Source organism: Taeniopygia guttata, chromosome 9 (assembly GCF_048771995.1).
Source record: "Taeniopygia guttata chromosome 9, bTaeGut7.mat, whole genome shotgun sequence".
NCBI classification, from domain to species: Eukaryota; Metazoa; Chordata; class Aves; order Passeriformes; family Estrildidae; genus Taeniopygia; species Taeniopygia guttata.
Window position 1 is genome coordinate 19,466,196 of NC_133034.1, and position 20,299 is coordinate 19,486,494.

The 20,299-nt window shown below is 42.4% G+C and overlaps 1 protein-coding gene across 4 annotated transcripts in view; it reads left to right on the forward strand.

Moving 5' to 3' along the window:
- GNB4 (G protein subunit beta 4) overlaps nt 1–19,596 on the forward strand; it is a 58,624-nt gene extending 39,028 nt beyond the window's left edge. For 3 of the 4 annotated variants that reach the window (XM_072933568.1, XM_072933566.1, XM_072933567.1), the window contains exons 2-10: nt 4,680–4,779; nt 8,988–9,026; nt 9,713–9,819; nt 10,747–10,810; nt 11,535–11,697; nt 11,857–11,923; nt 12,066–12,267; nt 13,405–13,621; nt 14,783–19,596. In XM_072933568.1, the coding sequence (XP_072789669.1) occupies nt 4,723–4,779; nt 8,988–9,026; nt 9,713–9,819; nt 10,747–10,810; nt 11,535–11,697; nt 11,857–11,923; nt 12,066–12,267; nt 13,405–13,621; nt 14,783–14,889 (1,023 nt within the window). In that variant the 5' untranslated portion in view covers nt 4,680–4,722 and the 3' untranslated portion in view covers nt 14,890–19,596. Of the gene's footprint in view, nt 1–4,679; nt 4,780–8,987; nt 9,027–9,712; nt 9,820–9,875; nt 9,942–10,746; nt 10,811–11,534; nt 11,698–11,856; nt 11,924–12,065; nt 12,268–13,404; nt 13,622–14,782 lie in introns of those variants that run through there. The other variant, XM_030280553.4, reaches the window with a different exon arrangement.
- The last annotated feature ends 703 nt before the right edge of the window (nt 19,597–20,299 follow it).

The window sequence follows — 20,299 nt, forward strand, 5'->3', positions numbered from 1 at the left end:
AGGTTTTGAGTTCACAGGTTGCAAAGAGAGTACTTTGGAGACGAGACCCTGGGGTAATTTGTCACTGCCTGCCTGTATAATGAAGAATTAAACTCTTAGCAAATGATACTGCTACTGAATCAGGAATAGTGTAAGGAGAGTCATTTATCTGTGGAGCACTCAAGCCTGGCAGTGGCTTTCTTGGCACTAAATATACTGTGGAATCTGACTTAGTTAATATGTTGCCTTGGGAGGCACTTTATTTTGGTGTCAGTAAATTCACTTGTACAAGTCTGCTGAGGAGAAGTTGCACTGAGGTGCAGTTCAGCCTACAAATGACTGAGGACAAGGATGTGCCTTTGGCTGCACCAAATCACGGCTCCCAAGGAGCTCCCTGTGCTGCTGCTTCTCATGGAAGCATCTCCTGTCCTTGGCTCCGTTTCCTGCTGGTTTGGGTGTCCTGCAGTGGCACACCCTCAGATACCAAAGGAGCTAAAAGGTTCTTCCCTGTCCTTGCTCTTCCCCTCGAGGCCTCAGCAGGTGGAACTGTTCATAGGACATCCTGCACATCATGAGTTTTATTTGAGGAGAGACATCTGACTTCTTTCATCAGAGCTGCTGACTCTGAGTGCAGAAAAGCAGATACCATGAGTATTCTGCATCTGAGCAAACTCAGAATATTTTTTTCTCTGATTCAACATTTATTAAAATTATGAGTAAGTCAGGGAGGTAGACATCGTGTTACCCCCAGTCTCCTGAGATGGGAGGAGGAATCCTCGCTCGCTCTTTCTGCCCCTGCAGATGCAGGAGCTGAGGTGTATATGACCAAGCCTGGTACAGTTGGACTCCTGGGGAAATTTGTATTTGGAATAAAGATGTTTCCAGGCTGTGAAGCTGCACTCCTTCCAGGCTGTGGTATTTTGATCTTGGAGGGGGAGAGTGAACAGGCATTGTATCCTTTGTAACCTAGTATGGGTTAGTGATGAATCCACGGAGGTTTTCTGTAATTTGTATGAGGAAAAATCTGCAACACAGCAATCACCTCTGTTCTTGGGAATCCTTGTAAGCTTTGCCAAAGCAGTCCCATCATTTAATTTGATAAAACCCAAGATGTTTACCTGATGCCTGGTAGCACACTTCAAGGTTGTGGTGGTGTCTTGCTTCTCTGCAGTGAGGACAGGTTTGTAGGATGCAGCTTCTGCTTTGCCAGTGCTGCCAAGCATCTCAGTTCTGTGTTCTTCTGTGCATCGCTGATCACCTCGCTGGTAGGCTTAGAAACACTGCTACAGCATGTAAATCTAGTCTGGGTAATGGTTTTGAACATAACTCTCTTTAACAATACTGCTGGAGCATCTGAACTATTAAAATAGACACAGATGCATCCACGAGTTCCACGCTTCCAAGCATGCACTTATCTTCCTGTGTTGGAGCTGTGAGTCTGGTGACATCAGTAGGATGTTCCCACAGGAGTTTGACAGGAGTTCAGAGATGCTGCTTGAAGAGTTAGTGTGAATCTGGAAATGCATCCGTGAGAGCTTCCTCCCTACCCACTCAGTTTCTGTAGCTTCCTGTGGGCACATGAAAATAGTGCTTGAGAAAAAAGTAAAAATCCCAAGTGGAAGCATCTTCCTCCCAGTTCTGCTAAATACTTAAGGGTGGGGGATGATCTGAACACAGGCCTTTGCATTAGGAGCTGCTGCCAGGCAGTGCAGCACTGTTGGATAGACTTCAATTTAATAGTTGAACTGCGCTTAGTTTGTTTACTGTAGTATCTTGGTGTTTATACATAGCTTAATATCTCAGAGTTAATTGTTCAAATGCTGTGTACTGGAAAAGAACTTTAATGCTTAAAGCTAGAGTGAGCCAGTTCTAAAGTGAACCTGGATTTTGTGGAAGTGAGTGCTGGTTTGAAGGCAGCTCTGCTCATTGAGGTATAGCTTGACCTTGAACCACTGACACCTTTTTACTGAGCAGTATCGCTTAAGGCTTTGCAGATTTAGAACATGATGGTGCTGCTAGGGCTTTCCCACTACTAAAAAAGTTTCTTTCAAAAATATGAAGGATCATTATCCTTTTATTTGCTTCAGAATTACTTTTAAACTAAAGACACGTGGGTGAGTGGGAAGGCTTCTGTAGTTTGTCCATGTAGGAGCTTGGAGAAGCATAACACGATTTAAAGGTGTGAAGTTCAACAGCTGTGCAGCTGCTGGTGCAGCTTAGTGCAGAAATGACATTAGTGGTGAACAGGGCTGATATGAGTGACATTAATTAACATTAACTTTATGTGCAGAATTGTCCCTGATGGTCTTGGAATGCCAGTGCAATGCTACAGCCCATTCTCAAATCTGCTCACAGCTTCACCTCTGAATAGAAAAATGCCCTGACTTCGGGTGTTTGTGACTGGCCATGCATGCTTCCAGTTGTGAATAATGTCACTTTCTTTATGATCAGTAATTCTCTGTGAGAATTTGAAGTGACTGTCTACAGAGCACTGAAGTGTGTGGCACATCACAGGGCAGAAATTGACTTCCCTTCCTAGAAAATTAGAGATACATCGACTTCCCTGCCAGGAATCTTCATCTCCTGTTAAAAATAGCACACAAGACTAATAAGCACTGGCAGGCAGCATGGCTTGCTGGCTTTAGACCTTTAAGACCATTGTTTTGTCTGTGTTACCTTTGAGTATGTTCTGGAATAAAAAGGGAAGATCATACTGAAAAGGTTAATTTGGCACTGTCAGAACTGAAAGTGGGACTATGTTTCATGGAGGTATCCCCATTAAAGGCATTAAGGTTGTAATTAAACTCGATAGCCTGTAAAGGTATGTGATTAATGTGTCTGCTAAAGTCATGTTTTTAATGCTTAATCTTTAAAATTGGACATGAATGTTGATGGCTTGTATGTTATGCCTGCTGTGCATTCAGCAGTGTTAAATAGTCTGGGCTGCTGAAAAAGGAACACAGTAGGAAATGGAGAAGCCTCCTTGAGAATTCCCATATGAATTAGAACATCTCTGTAGTTGAGCAGAGCACAGGTTTAAGGAAGGGAAATGCATGAACCTCACCATTTGCTTACATGTAGCTGGAAATACTAGTTAGAGCTGAGTCACCATCCCTCTTACTGATGAGGATGTATTTTGATTTGGAGATGATCCTCCAACTTAATGTGTTGTGAGTTGGTTCTGAAATGGACTTGAAGTGATACCTGTGGCAAACACAGAGATTGAAAGGAAGTAGATTGATAATTAGCGAAGATACTTTTCTTGAGAAGAATGAACTTTGTAGCTCTCAAACACTTGTATAAACTGTTAGTTTAAGGATGATTATTCTACTTCAAATTGCTTTGAACCAAAACTACTCACTCTTCTAAATCTATGAATGTGTTTTATAGATGAAAAACCTTTCCAGAGTCAGCCCTTTAGGGCACATCACTACTGAACTGCAGAGGACCAATAGCTGGACCAAATGAAGGGGTTTCCCCAGAGGTCTACAACTTACCAGACACACTGTGACCTTTTTTCCTCTGGTTTTTGGCTGTTTTTTAGTGGAGTAAATAGGAAACTTAGACTAGCGTTTTGAATGGGTTCTTCTTCCTGCTTCTTTTCCTTCCTTCCTCAATTTTCATTTTGTGAGCAGTAGTCTGACTTGTCTGTCTTCTTCTACAAGCTGGAAGTGTTTTGGCTTTTTATATAATATCATGGGACCACCATCATCACCTTTCTGGTGTGCTTTTTCTGTCATGAAAAAATTACAAATAAGTGCCTGGCTTGTCTGTGAGCAATTTACTTGCTGATGTTGCTTTCACTGCAAGGATTTTGAAGTCTCCATGTGTGTGAATAGACTTAAGAGGTCTCTAGTGGTGTTTGACTGCACTGCTGTGCTGGGAATAAAAAACCTGAAAATTGATCTGAGAAACTTTGTTCAGCACACTGAAAAAATCAAATGCAAATATCTGATTTGAAAAAAAAAAAAAGCTTACTAACCTGAAAGTGTGCCTGCATGTGGTCTTACTGTTAATGGATGTTTTTATTAAGTTTGCTTGGAGTCCTCATTCAGATGGCAGCTGCTTTAGGGAGCAGAGGGCTGTGTCAGCAAAAGGATGCTTTTATGGAGGGCTTGGTTTTTGCTATCCCTTCTCACTCTGTGGGTGCTTTTGAAATTAAAAGATCATTGTGTTTTGCCCAAAAAATACATGAGAAACAAATGGAGATAATCTGTTATTTCAGCTGTAGTCTAAGATTCAAAAATTTCATCTTTAATTAAAACCAAGTCTGCCCTGGATGTCCTGTGCAAGGTGCCTGTATCACAGCCCTGCTGAGCCCAGGATGCTCAGGGGGCTCCTGCAGCCTCTGCTCTGTGCTGCCATCCTGGGGCACAGTCTGACAGAGATTTCTGGGTAGGGGAGCTGGGAGCTGCTACAAAACAGCTTTATAAAGTGCAGTGGGTGGTTCTGTTGACAGTTGCTTTTATATTCAAAATAGACTAAACTTAATTCTGCTTTTTGTGGTAATTCAGGAATTGAAGTCATTTAGGTCTTGCCAAATTCATTAATATGGTGTACTAATGGGAATGTCTATTTGGAAGCCTTCTAAAAGCTGAATAAAAAATATATATATATACACACAGATTCTTAGGTTTTTTATGTTTTTTAAAAAGGAGAAAAATAACTTTCAGTGTCTCTTTCTTCCCTCTTCTTGGCAGGTTTTCTTCACCAGTGGAGTGTGAGAAATAGAGGCTGAAGAAGATGAGTGAGCTGGAGCAGTTACGGCAGGAGGCAGAGCAGCTGCGAAACCAAATCAGAGTAAGAATTGTGAATTGCCTGTTTTCCATGATGAAGTTTCTCCTTTATGGGAACAAACTGTAAAGATCTATCAGTTGTTCCTGTTTAACATGTGCAGAGCTTAGAATATTAGAGTAAAAATCAGAAAAGCCATTGGTATAATGAAGTAAATTTGTCATATTTCTTGAAAAAAAAATTTTACTTCCTGATGAAGTTTGCTGAGTCTTGGTGCTATGAGTGTATGTGTTTCTGCAAGTTTTATGTTCTGGGTTTTTAGAAACAGAAGGGAGCAGCAAACTTCTTGAACCTAGGCATGACAAGTTGGGCTTAAGGGTCTTAGGAAAGCTTGGTCCTGGGCTAAAAGTGACCCCTGAGAAGCCTGAGGTTAAAGCAGGGAGTGTGAGAGAGCCTTCCAGAGTGGATGTCGTTTCTACAAGCACCGTTTCTTGGCTTCCTGTTGAGTTTATTTTTACTGAATGCTGATGCTCCCATACAGGCTGTATTTTTGTTGTATTTACTCAGTGAAGACAAACCAAGTATGAGCTGTCATGCCCAAAGTCAGTTTTCCAGGAATCTTTTGCAACGTGCATTTATATATCAATGATGCATTTTTCAGTAAAGCATAATAAAGATCTTCAAAGTCTGTTTATTTTTCATCAAAATTTTCAAAGCATAAAGCAGTCATAAATCTGATTTATATGGGAATGGCTTATTTGCACACATTCCTATCAGTGAAGAGTACAGGTTTCTTGGAATATGTTGCATGCTTTTTTTAGCATGGCATGTGCTGGCAGCAGTTTGTGCTGTCTCCTGTGAGGTGTGAGGCTGCAGGGTGGTGCCAGCCCTGTGCTGAGCACACTTGGTGTGTCAGGACTGTGCTGGGGGCAAATGCTGCTCATTCAGTGCCATCCAAGGCTCCGTGTCCTGTTCCCACTTCACACACTGTGGAGAGACAAGGTGACACTGTGCCCCTTCCACCAGCTCTGTAGAGGATACAAATAATTTTTAGCTTAAAATACTAATTTTTTTTTTTAGTTCCAATTTAAGCTTTATTGCAGAATTGCATTGCTAAAAGGGGTACATAATTTTTCAGTTCTTCTCTGCATGCTGTGTAGACTTTATCATGATGTTATGTTGAGGAGAGCCAGTTAAGTCTTTGTTCAGACACGGTAATCAGTGAGTCTGGTTTCACGCAAAACTGGGGGGAAGAAAGAGATACCAGGCAAGTTAGAGGGCTTAGACTGTGCTGCAGGAACATTTGCTTATGTTTTAAATTTTGGAGCTCAGAAATCTGGTGGACTCTTGGGTAATGGCTCTATTTTGTGGCTTTAGGTCGAATTAACATTTCCTTTGTAACTCTGCCACCCAAACTTGTAACTGGATCTATCAGCTGCAGCTGAGTACCCGTGGTTTATTGCCTTTGGAGCCCCTTGGCTCAGCAGTGGCAATTGGTGATTGCCTCTTGGCATCTGAGTGCAGGCTTGGATACCTTGTGCTTAATTCTAACTTCAGATAAGTAGGCAATTAAAAATACTTCTGATGACTTAAAGTCCATGAAACTTTCTGACCAAATAATTCAGGTTCATATTTGAAGAGATGGCTACTTATCTTGCTTCTTAAATCATTGCACTGTTTTTATTTTGGAATGGGTAAGTGGATAGATATACAGCATCTGAAAAATGGGGATTTTTAATTGTCAAGAATATCTACTGGGCTGGTTATCTTCAGGAATTATTTTTGCTGCACTCCTGAAAAGAGATGAGGTCACTAACAGCATTTGATGTTTTATGTATAGCTACCATTTTTCTGTCTTAGTTGTTGACAGCCCTTGGGTTTTGTCTGTTATTTCCTCTAACAGTATAATCACAGAAAATCAGCTTTGTGCCTATAAGTGAGGTCCAGATAAGATTGTAGCTAGCAGCATCCAAAGGTGTAGACACTGCAGTGCAGAGCTGTTGATTCCCCAGTGGACTTCAGTCTGCAGTATTTTAGAAGTGTTTCATGACTATTAATTTTATTTTTGCAGTATCTAGGTGCTGTGGGCACCTCTCCCTGCAGCTGGAGCTCTGGTCTGTGCACACTGTACAACCTGTGACTGCAGGAATCTGTAGTGCAGGAAGCTGGAATTGTGAATTGTCAGATATCTGTCAGATGGCTTGATGGTAGAAGTTAATTCCTAGTTCTGTCTGTAATGACATTCCCCTGTGATATGTGTGTCCTCACTGTGAGAACTGAAATTGAGGATAATGATTTTTAGAAGTGTTGCTTACTTGGCACAGTGTCTTTCAAACCAGACATTTTGGACAAATAACACTATATTTTTAAAAATACAGGTAGTTTGGGGGAAAAACTGCAACCTGAAGTGTGTGCTAGGAAAGTCTGGGGGCTGCACACTGATCAAGCAGTCAGATTTTTCTCACAAATTTTGCATTGTCTGCTGCATGAACTGAGGAAAACCTGCAATTACATAGAGGAGCTTTTTTCTGTTTTGACACTAATGATTCTGTTATGATAATGCATTTGTAGAAATACATTTTCAAGGTAAGAATTAAAATAGCCTGTTGAAACTCTCCTTTTCCTGCCATTTTGCCAATTGTATGGCAAATATTAGACAGCTTCAAATATAGGAGTTGCTAATAGCTCACTCTTAAACAGAAAAAAGGCTTTGTTTCATTCAGACTGCATTCAGAATTCATTTTTCATTGAACATTTTCAACTACCTCAGGACAATCAAACAAGTAGTCATTTAAAACCCAGTGTGTTTCTTCCTGTGGATGAAATAAGTCCTGAGTGCTAAGGGATTTGCTGCTCTGGTATTTTAAACCCCTCCTGATTCCAGACGTCAACATTTTATAAATATTTCTGCAGTTCAGACATTATAAAAATAAGTTGAGATGACTTAATCCACTCTCAGGCTTGCTTTTTGGGAGGAGAGCTATAAAGGGTGGTCAAAATAAACATACACTTAAGAAATGTTGAAGTTGCAATGTCAAGTAACTCTCAAGCAAGAACTTGAAAAAATGCGAAGATCCCAGCCTGAACGTGTTGAGGCAGTTCCAAAATGTGCAAGTAAATGTTTCTGTTCCTGCTCTCAAAGGGACAGACTGAGCAATCTGCACAGACTGAACTTTGGAGGGACACACAGGGTGCTGGTGAAGAGGCACCATTGTTTTTGGGTGGCTGCTTCAGTGGTTGCACAAGTTGGAGACATTTCCAGGAGTTGAGAGGGTTCTGTGGCTGCTCCTGTTGATGGTTTTCACTTCAATTTGTGCTGCAGTTCCTGCCTAAGTTCAAGCCAGTTGAAGCCATGTTCTCAGAGGGAGGTGCTGGCCTGTTTCTGTGTCCTGGGAAGGGGCCCTGAGCTGCAGGAGAGCGGCGCAGTCACAGCTGGGACTGAAACCAGGTCTTGCACAATCCCTGATGCCAGTGAGGCTCAGTGGAGCTCACCTGTGCCAGGGGTTCAATCTGGGACTCCGAATTACGCAAGTGAAAGTCAGGTTTGTTTTCTAGGTCAGGTTGAATCATCTGCAGGAAACAATTCTGTGTCCATAGAGTTTGTGATAAGGAAGAAACCACGGAGTGTCTGTGTGGAGATCTGGGCACCATCCATTCCATTAAATGGGTGAGGGTGTAACTGGGCCATTTTTTTCCCTTCAGTTTGTGTCAAGTACATCATCCCTAAGCTCTGATAATCCTGCTGTCTGTCCTGCTCCTGGGATGCTGCCTGCTGATTTTCACCCTGCCTCTCCCAGGCAGCAAGAGGGTTACTTTGTGCAAGAGCCTCGTGTGGCACAGCTTGCTAATCCTGTGTAATATGTGGTTGCTTTTCCAGGTGGATCAGTTCTTCCCTTGTGCTCAGCACACCCTGAGCAAGCACATCCACCCCAGGGAAGGAATACAGGGAAAAGGGTAGGCGCTGGGACTTCAGGATGGCTCCAAATGCCTTTGAATCCCATAGTCTGTAGAAAAGGAGATTCAAAGGCTGCTGGGGCATGGCCTTTCTTGAGTCCTTCTTCCTCCAATACCCCTCGTTGTGTGCCATTGCTGTTTAGATTCCTTGCACAATAAAACAGATTAGGGTGACAGAAGGAATATTGGCATGTCAGTTGGTGGTGGTGTGTGGCTTTGAGTGTGTTGAAATTTAGCTCAAGAGTTACTTTTCCTTTAGACCCTCTCAGTTGATGCTCAGTGTTGCCTTTCCAATTCAGCTTGTTCCATTTTTGTTTCAGGATGCCAGGAAAGCCTGTAGTGACACAACTCTTGCTCAGGTATGTTCCTGTTCTTTGTGTAGGCTGTTATTTGAGAGATAAAAAAATACAAATATCAGTGTGTGACTCTAGCATGTTCCTGTTCAGTAACTGAAATAATAAAGTGAAAGAAACCTTTTGAAATGTACAGTGTATTTGTTTAGTTTAAAATAACAAAAAAACCCAAATAAACAAAACAGAAAAAAACCCCAGCCAGTCAACCCCCCCCCCCCACTACCCTAATGGATCCTGCTTCCAGTTTACCTTTTAAGTAGAATATGTTTATTGTGTTAAATATATTTAGAAATACTTAAATAAACATCTTTTAGCAGTTTTTTTGAAACAGAATTATTTTGCATATAAAGTTCTGCCATGTTTTAAAAAGTAACAGTGCAGTGAATGCTGGAGCATTTTCTTTCATTGGATTGAATTGAAAACTTGGAGATTTAATAATCTGAAATAGTATAAGGTAGAAATATTTTAAAAGAGCTTCCTGAAGTTTCATTGTAGCCACTGTGAAGTGTGTTATGTCTCTGAAAAATCTGTTTGTGTCAGTGTTGCTGGGTGTACACCAGTACCTACTTTGTAATGGTTTTTGTTGTGTGCCAAGATAGATAATATTCTATCAAAGTTCAAATGTATTTTTGTTATCTTGTGCATTAAAAATAGTTCCCAGTATCTCAGGGATTTGTTTTGTTTATTTTTAGATCACAACAAGTCTGGATTCCGTGGGTCGAATCCAGATGCGGACCCGGCGCACGCTCAGAGGTCACTTAGCCAAAATCTACGCCATGCACTGGGGATCCGACTCCAGGTGTGTACAGGGAGCCCTGGAGTGCCGGGGCAGGGCTGGGGCTCCCCTGGCACTGTCAGTTTAATGCCAGCTCAGAGTCACTTAGCCAAAATCTGTGCCATGCACTGGGGATCCGACTCCAGGTGTGTACAGGGAGCCCTGCAGTGCCAGGGCAGGGCTGGGAATCCTCTGGCACCGTCAGTTTAATGCCAGGTCCTGGCAGCTCAAGGTGCCCTTGCACTGCTGGGGGTTCAGAGACGAGGTGCTGTGCCTGTTCTTGCCATAGGCATTTTGCTTTCTCCTTCTTTCAGTTTTAACTTAAGTTTTTGAGTCTGTTGAAGCAAGAGACTATGTGATGAGGCATATTTTTTGGAATGTTGGATGTTGTACTTTCTAAAATGTAACTTCTATGGTAGGGATTTAAAAACTTTACTGACAAATTTTTATTTAATTGAAAGAGCCTTTTGTATGTAGTGGGAAAAGTAACTTAGAGTTTTGTTTTGCTGCCTTTAGAGTAGCTGATGATGAGGTGTAAACACTGCCTCATGGTCTGCTCTATATTGTAATCCTCCAGAGAGGAATTCATCTAGAATCTGTTCTCAAGATTTATTTTTGCCTGAATTCCTATTTGTTTTTGTGTAACTGTAGTTATATGAATAATGAAAGCAGTTGTGGAGAGAGTTCATAAAATGCTTTTTTTAGTGAGTTGTTTGCTTGTGTTCATTTTCAGTCATGAGTCCCCATGGGATTCCTCAGTCAGGTGATATGGAGATCTAGATCTTTACAGATTTTTTCCAACAAATGCACCCCATTGATAAAAATGAAAAGGCAGAGGGTAATAAATGATGAAACTTCTGAATCACTTGATAATCATGCATGATGTATGTCTATTTTGAGATTTTTTTGTTGGTTTTATATTAACATATTTTATTTTGTGTTCATATTTAGGCTACTAGTCAGTGCTTCTCAAGATGGAAAATTAATTATTTGGGATAGTTATACAACAAATAAGGTATATATTTATAATCCTTATCAATAATTCATGTATAAGTTGTGTGTTTGAATGGGTTTGTGTCTGTTTTTTACCATGGTTTGCAAGTCAAAAATCAGTAGCAGTCTTTCTCATTCAGACAATCTTTTTTTGTTTCTTTCATGGCTGGGTGAGCACTAGTGATATAAGTTGTGTCTCTGAAGCAACAGTTAATTACACAGTAATGTGTAACATTTTTACTCTTACTTTGCCTGGTGCAGTAGCTGTAGCTCTCTGCCTGTGTGGTGTAGCTTCTAAAACTGATTTGAATTATAGAGATACACAACCTCTGAATTTCCAAGAGTGCTTTGCATTTGAGGGCAGAGGAAGGAGAAGGGAGAAAAACAGCTGTTAGGGAAAAGCTTAGGTAGTATGGAGTGGAGCTTTTCTTCTGTAAACCACGCAGTCTCCATGGGAACAGCCATCCTGTTTAACAGCCTATAGTTTAAAGATGTAAAAAAGTTGGACAGAGAAATCTTTACTAGAACAAATGAAGATCGTAAATGTTTAAGTTTACAATAGCTGTGCAGTGAAATAACGTACTAAAATACTGTAAATGTGCCCTGCAGATACAGCTGGTATCTGTTTCCCAGGGGGTGTGGGTGTGTAAAATGCAGTGAGTTGATGTGATGGGTTGTAAGCCCAATACTGGCCTGGGGGTGCCCCGTGGTGTTTGTGTGCTGACCCAGGAGCTGTGTCTCTGCAGATGCACGCCATCCCCCTGAGGTCCTCCTGGGTGATGACCTGTGCCTACGCTCCCTCTGGCAACTACGTGGCCTGCGGAGGCTTGGACAACATCTGCTCCATCTACAACCTGAAAACCCGGGAGGGCAACGTGCGAGTGAGCCGGGAGCTGCCGGGACACACAGGTCAGCCCTGCTCCTGCTTCACCTGCTGCTAACTGCACCAGGGAACAGCCCTGCTTGGGGCTGGCACTGCTTGTGCTCTGCTTGGGGGCGAGAACTCTTGCATTTTAACCTTCAGTCATTACTCCTGGGTCAGTCCTTACACAATTGTTTTGTTTTTAGGATACTTGTCCTGTTGTCGCTTCCTAGATGACAACCAAATTGTCACCAGCTCAGGAGACACCACTTGGTGAGTTTTTGAGCTCTGTTGGCCTTCCCTCACCCCCTCTTTCTTCCTTTTTTTTTTTTTTTTTTTCTCTCCAGTGCCTTAATTTGTATTTAAAATTTGAACTCTGAAATAATGACAGACATTGTGTTAACTTCACCTGCAGTGCTTTGTGGGACATTGAAACTGGCCAGCAGACCACCACGTTCACTGGGCACACTGGAGATGTGATGAGCCTCTCCCTGAGTCCAGACATGAGGACTTTTGTCTCGGGCGCCTGCGATGCCTCCTCGAAGCTTTGGGATATCCGCGATGGGATGTGCAGGCAGTCGTTCACAGGGCACGTGTCAGACATTAATGCAGTTTGTGTAAGTGATCTCCTGTTTCCACGTGGGAAGAAAGGGGGAGGATAAAGGCTACATTTGCATGAATTCAGCTTAGAGTCTACTGAGCTGCCTTGATTTAAAATCAATTAGTTAGGGTAGAGAATGTTAAATTGTATGTAATGGAGAAGGTTGTGTAATAACTTACAATCTGCTTTGTAACTGAATTATTATTGCCATTTTCTGTGATGCACTGTACTGTTCCCTGGAATAGTTTCACCTGTGTTTTTATTCAGTAACTGAGACATCACTCTTTCTAAGAAGTAACGACTGGACTAGGGAAACTTTTTGAAACATGGCAATGTGTTAAAAACTGAAAATTGTAGATAAAAGCAATATACAGAGAGAGTGCAACACAGACAGGCATCTTCATCTTAAAGTTTTTTTGTTGGACAAAAAGAGCTTTTAGCCAAATATTTTGGAGGCAGTTAAAATCACTGCTGATATTGAATATTCCCTGGAATCATTTTGTAATATTTAGAAACTGGATTATATTTCCCCTCTGTCATAATAACACTGTATTCTGATCTGCAAGATCCAGGCTCTGGTAAATAGAGAAAGAAATCTAAATTGAAGCTGCATCTGTTTTTGATAAACATGAGAAATTGTTAAGGCTGAGAAAATACCAAACACATGACAAGTACAAAAATGCAGTTCCTATACTTAGACCTGGACCCTGAGATGTGCTGGGCTCTCTGCATTCCCATTTCAATCAATATCGCTGTGAAGAGAATAACTTGGATTTGGAGTAGATTTTTTTAGGAAATTGAATTGCTCATTTGCAGTCTTCTGTCTTGGCTGAGCCAGCCTGGCTGACCCGCTCAGGATGGAGCACTGTGTCCCACTTCAGCCAGGGTGTGCAAAGCCTTCATTTTGTAGGCGTCAGCGGCATCCCCTGTGCCAGCACACACAGGAACTAATTCCAGTCACTCTGGTATCCCCAGTACTGCTCCAGAGGTGTTCTCTTGCACAGCTGCGTACAGGCATTTTCCAACGTGCAGATAATCCTTTAAAATAAACCATTCTGCCTTTGCCTGGTACAACAACCCGGTGCTGTTGCTCACTGACCCATGAGCAGTGTGTGTTTGTGGTGTCACTCCCTGTCTCGCTCCCACCTTGCAGTTTTTCCCCAACGGCCACGCGTTCGCCACCGGCTCGGACGACGCCACGTGCCGGCTGTTCGACCTGCGCGCCGACCAGGAGCTGATGATGTATTCCCACGACAACATCATCTGCGGCATCACCTCCGTCGCCTTCTCCAAGAGCGGCCGCCTGCTGCTCGCGGGCTACGACGACTTCAACTGCAACGTGTGGGACACCCTCAAAGGGGAGAGGGCAGGTGAGGACACGGCTGCTGGCAGCTGTCCCGAGCCCTGGCAGGGCATTGCCAGTGCTGGTGCCGATGGTGTCGATCTGCTTGATTCCTTTTAATGCTGTTTTCTCTTGAAATGGCATCCTTTTATTGCACTTGGTTGTGTCTTCCAGAAGTTGCACTGCATTTTAGTTCCATCCCTGTGGTGTGAGCAGTTAATGAGTCAGGAGAACAGGCCTGTTCTTGGGCTTTACAGATCTGTGTGCTGGGAGATCCCAGCTCTGCAGGCTGAGGAATGCCCTGCAAAATTGCATCTACAGAAAATGTATTTCACGGAAGTGTATGGAATTAAGTAGTGCAAAATTACATGTTTGCATAGTATTTTGCACCCATGAGTGGCAGTAATTCAGATGTAGCTACAGGAGTCTTTTGGCTTTGCATTCCTTACTGCTGGGAGAAAGGGAAAGTGGAAACTTCTGGTCCTTGAATCAGTCACTTTTGTCAGGACACAGCGTGTTTTATAGCACAGCTATTTGTTTCTCACTTCTTCCAGTAATCTAAATGCTTGTGCCTGGTTCGGTTCTGAACACCAGTTCTGCTGGTCAGACTGAAAATAAATTGTTTTCCTTAGTTCTACTACACCTGGATGGGGAACCTTGGGAGAGCAGACAAGGGCAAGAAGACTTAGAGAGAAAACATAACCAAAGCAGGAAAGAGGCAGGCTAGTGCTGCTCTTCCATTTGTCACAATATACGGGGGATTTGTAATCCCTAGGGTTTGCAAAATTTGGGAAACTCAAGGTAGTTAATGCATCCAGGACTTTATCAGGAGACATCACAACACTGGATTTTGGGACTTCTTGATGGCAGTGGACAGCACTGTAGAAAACAGGGAAAAAGCAGTAGCGAGACTGTCTAGAAGGAAGACATTTGTAGGAGAGAAAGGAGCCATAAGGGCAGAGAGAAAAATAGAGGCAGTATTGTATGTAGATACTTTTACATACCTTATTGTTGGGTTTTTTGATAAGGCTGTTATGTTCCGTGTGGTTCCTCAGAGTAAAGACAAAAAGGAGAATTAAGATCTTGCATCTTTTTTAGTACACTTAAGATTTACTTGGGAAAGCAGAGTAACAACTGAAGTCCGTGACATCTTGCAGACACTAAATTTCCATTGCTTCTTCTTTTGCAGGTGTCCTGGCTGGCCATGACAACCGTGTCAGCTGTTTAGGTGTTACTGATGACGGCATGGCTGTAGCTACAGGGTCTTGGGACAGTTTTCTCAGAATCTGGAATTAACTGGGAGCCAAACATGTACATTCTCCATTTGAGATCTGGAGAGATCAATGCTGCAGCCTATAGCTGTGAAATAACATTTCTACCTTGTATTTGCAGGTGAAGTTTTTCTATTCACTGATTATTACACAAAAAGGCTTTCTGTAAACTAGAAAAAAAAAATCAAGTGAAGAAATAGGGGAGGGGGGAAGAAATCACTGACTTTTTAAAAGGGGCCAGCACACATAATCATGGTGACCGACAAACTAAGAGCCAGTCTTTTTGTTTTTGGTGGTTTGGTTAGATTGTCCTTGAAGGGTTTTTGCTTGTGCTCAGTCTGCTAATCCTGTACTTTTTTTTGTACATAACAGATATACACATTATAGCAGCCAATCATGTAACATTTGTCTGTATGTAAAGAAATATGTTTGCATTTTTTATGGAACTACATTTATAGCTTTGCTTTTAACCTGAGATGTCACTTCTGAGTTTTGTAGTGGGTGAACTAGATTGCTGTTTTAAATGTTTTTGTGAATTTACTGTAGATAAAGTGAAGCCAATGGTATGTATGTGTTTTTTATAATGGAAGGCATTTGAATTTTTTTAAAGGCCCTGGAGACTCCCAGTTAATACCTACCGCCTTATTCACTCACTTCTTGACCTGCTTGCCTATTTTTGATCAGGGGGGTTCTTCCTTCAAGCCAGTGGTTCCTGGTTCATCCATTGGCAGTCATGACCTCCAAACACCAAGGAGTTAATGCCAGGTAGACTTGTACCAACAGGAGAAATAATTGGAAAATAAAGTAAATCCAGACGTTTTAGCTTCCTCCCTGCAGGTTTTTGCATCAGTTACTCCATGCAGTCTGTGGGTACAGAAGCCAAGTGGCCGAGTGCTGTGGCCAGCTAAGCTCTGGCCAAACGTGTGGGTTTGGCTCCTCACAAGCTCCAGCTGATCTGCACTCACAGTGACTTGGCTGCTGCTCAGAGCCCAGAGCAGTGTGTGCAGAGATTGCTTGTTCCACACCAACTGCGAAATTCAGGAGGACTTTGCTTAAATTCCTAAAGAGGATTTAACTGTGCAGTTAATTGCTCGTAATTCCCCTCCAAATTCAGGGGCTGCCAAAGCACACCACAGCCAAAAGTGCTTGTTGTCAGTTCTGTGCAGTGTGAATTACCAAAGGAATTGTGTAACTTAACTGCAACTGTGTGACCCCTGAAAACTTCCCAGGATAACCTTGAGGAAATGTGCTTGTTCCGTGTGCTCACTGAGGGCTGTGCCGTGCGGGTTTTGCGATGCCAGATGTTCTGCAGCTCCAACACTGTAAATGGCCATTTCTGCTCCTTTCCTGCTTTGATTCTGATTTTGATGTCAGTTGCTTAGAAATCTCACCAAGTACAGTTCAGTGCAGAGACAGGAAAATCATGTGACTGATGCCCATTTGAAACTGCTCAGGGAGGTTGCTTAACTTTTTGGTGCCTGGCAGCATGTCTGCACTCACAGTGGATGTTCCCTAAGGAATCTGGACATCTGTGGCTATTTTGGAATGGGAGATTAAGTCTATTGGCTTCTCATAAGTGACTTACTTTAAAGATAAGGTGAATTTTAAATTACCAGGTTGGAAGATACTGTTAGTCATCATTCTTTGGAACTGATGTGAAGTCTGGGTGTCTCTGGGTCAGGCAGAAAAGAGAAGGACCCAGGATCCTGTAGTATATCTAAATGGTTTGCTGGTTGAGATTACTGTTGTCAAGTTTCTGACATTTTTTTAATCCTAAATTTCAGTACTTCCAGACTGTGCCTGTAAACTCACCATGTCTATAATGGTGAAGGTGCCAATAAATGTATGAGTCAATCACGGTAAATTCACTTTTAAAATAAGAAAAAGGCGCTTCTTATACTGGAGAAGGAACATTTCCTAACAGCAGCCTGTGGTGTAGGACCAAAATCCCACTGTATTGTGTCTCACAGGAATTCCTCAGTGTTTTGCTTTGTGATCTGTCTGCATTTATAGAACTATTGTGGAATTCTTGTAACTCTCTTAAGTGAGCAGCTCTTTGGGATCTTGCAGACTCAGTTTATTTTTTAGTGGTGCACTTGATTATTTTTTTTAACTCACAGCTGCCTTGAGTGAATCATTCTGGAAATTTGTTACTAAGGAATTTTAAGAAAATATTCTTTTTCTAAAAAAATTCTTTTCCATAAAAGTGTGTTTTGAACCAATTTCCTAGTCAAGACCTTTGCCGAGACAGGTGCCATTTTTACATTCTGGTATTAAAACTGGTTTCTACTTGTGAAACTCCAAAACCAATTTTACAGCTGTATATAACTTTTCTTACCAGTTCAGGTAGCCTGTAACAGTGGTAATGGCTCTTGTACAGGTATTACAGCAAATAATTTCACTCTCATTGTTGGATGGCTGTTGCCTCTTGGATTCAGCTGCTTTTAAAATAAATCCTGAGGAATGCCAACTACTTGCTGAGGTTTCCAGCAGCATCACAGAGCTCTGCCTGCCTCTGCTCCTCGCTCACCCCAGGTCTGAGGGGCTCCGGTGTCAGCACACAAGGCCTGGGAGACGCCTGAGCACAGCGGGGGAATCGGCGTCTGGCACGGCTTTGGAGCCTCTGGAAGCTGTGACAGATCCTGCCCAGGTGATGTTTGCTGTTCCATTCCTGCCCTGCTGTGGGTTATTTTTCAAGCCTGCAGATTCCAGTACCACAGGTACTGTGTGATGCCACAGAATGACTCAGGCTGTGGCATTCCCTTCTTCCAATGGCTGGCAGGGACCTCTGGAGGTCGGTGCCCCAGATAAAGCAGAGGTGGCTTTTATGGTAAAAGCTCTTCCTCAAAGAAGGAAGGTAATAAAATGACCCTTGATAGGTTTTACCCCAGCTTTGAATTTCAAAGAAACTGGCGTGTGTCTGCAGTTGACATGGGCCCAGGTGTGCAGCTTGTGTGACTTCTGCCTCTGCACCATGACAGCAAACTTGCTCACAGCAGGTCTTGCAGCATGAGTGGGCACATCTTCACTGGCTTTAAAAGCTTGTAGCCAGACTGCATCCTTAGAATTTCAAATAAGTTGTGTCATTACAGAACTGGAGTAACCGAAAGCATTGTGCCAAACAGTGGCACAGTGACTCTTGCCCAGCCTCTCTTCTAAATGCAATCTGTTGTGGCTTGGGAAGCAGAACCATGTGCTTGGTGTGGCAAGGTTTATTTTATTCTGGTAGAGTTTGTCAGCATTTTCTAATGTGATTTAACTTTCCAATAGGGAGTTCTCCCTTCAGGCAAGTGCCCAGCCTGGGCTTGTTCCCATGTAGCCTTGGATGGCTGTTAAATGGTGGAGAAAGCAGTTTGATATTCTGGAAACACAGAAAGCTGCTGTGGCTTTGTGCTGATGTTTGCCCATGCACTTCAGTAATGCGGCCTGGTTCCATCTGTCTGCAGTCCTTTTCCTTCCAAACACTGCTGTGCTCTGCTGGGCCGAGCTGCAGATCCATGGCAGTGCTGGCAGAGCTGACAGCTCCGTGGATTGACAGGATTTGTACCACTCCAAAGGGAACATGCATTAAAGAGGCTTTTCCTGCCCCAGGACAGGGCCTGACCTTGCTCTGGCAAAGCTGAGCTGGAGCAGCAGCAGCTCTCAGTGTGTCCTTACTGTAATGCACGGGGTGGAAGTAGTTGACTCCTTCCTTCAGCTGTGTAACCGCTCATCCCTTGATGAAGTTCCCATTAATTACTTTACGATGGAATGAAAACATTGTGAAAACATTCCCAAAGTTGTAGTCTGTCCTCTCTGGGGACAGTGTCACCTCCACTAGGTTTAGTGCTGTGCTTTAAGATGTTGGTGAGAGTTTTGGCTAATTGGACTAGTTGGTATCAATGGTTGTGTAGCAGAATGGCTGGTTTTGAGATAGCATTTCCTGTCCAAGTACTTAGCATGGGTTGATGGTGCACTGTGTATCCAGTACTCTGGCATGCATGCTGGTCACACTCCTCCTACACTTCAGAGGCACCAGAGCCTTTTATCCAATTGCTGGTTATGTAAAATACATGCAGAATGTTAATGCAGTGTTGTTATGGTAAATGTGTGAACAGTGTTACTAATTGATATAAATGATAACAGATTACATGTGCCTGACATTCTTATACCACACAGTATGTTTAGGTTTTAACTAATATGGACTTCAGTGGAATAGTCTTAGGTATTTCAAACCTTTGTTTTACTTACACAATGGTGCTCTCTTTGTGTTTTTCTTTTTTTTTTTTTTTTTAAATAAAAGCATCTGAACACTTGTAGTACATATTACATCCAAAGGAGTCCAAAGCAAAGTGTTTCTAAACCTGCTTAATTTTACTTTGCCTTTAGTTCCCAGCATCTCTCATCAGCTTGTTTTGTTTTGTTTTTAGTTGTTGCTGACTACTTTGGAAAACTTTGGTAATGTTACCAATTATGAAGTGATTCTGCACTGCCTTTGGATTATGTATGTATTCAGAAACAGTCTTAAAGCTTTTATTTAAGCTATTAAAAAACCAGGGACTTGTGCCATTTGTTCTTTTAACAGTGCTGTTGTAAAAAGACTTCCCTGTGACAAAAAAAATCACTTGCTATGAACTTTGTTTATAGCTTTTTTTTTCCACGATGGATCTTTTTCTTTGTATTTGTACAGTGGCTCAGTGAAAGATGTTGCCATGAGTTGATATTGTAACCAATAAACAAGTGCTTTTAACCAGCCTGGCTCAGCTGTCAGTGTTGTATTAGAGCAGCCCCTGGGCTGGGGATGGAGCAGCCACACAGCAGCAGCTGGGACCTGGATCTGCATTACCTGTGGGAGTGATGTGCAGGCCTCCACCTGGGACAGAGCTGCCAAAGAACTTAGCAGAGCAAAGGGGTAGACGTTTTTTAATAAATAAGTGTAAAACACATGCATTGAAAGTTTTATCTTGATACATTGTCAATACAAATGCTCCACAAACAGAGCACTGATTCGCAGCTGTGCCCTCACCAACACCAAGGCTGGGCTGTTTCTCAGGGGTGGATGCCACACTTTCCCTCAGACCAACAGGACTCCACAGTTAGAAGAAACACCTGAACACACTGGTGGAACTGCTGTCTTCCCTTAACACCTCTAGCATTACATCTTACATCTATTCCCTGATGAGACAGCCCTTAATTACTTGAAAATAGCAAACTCCTATACCTTAGAGCTCAATCTTTAACTCAGTCAGTATTAACACTGCCATAAAAATATATACTCTGGAAAGGCCTCTCTTAAAATAATTTTAAAAAGTCTCTTTAGAAAAAAGTAGATGTTGAATGACTGCAGGCAACAACAGAAGGCTTTTAAAGAGGTTTTGCTGGAGGTGAGCAAAGGTCAAGGACTCCAGCACAGCTGCCTGGAGTCTGACCTAGAGGAGACCTGTCCTACAGCAGAG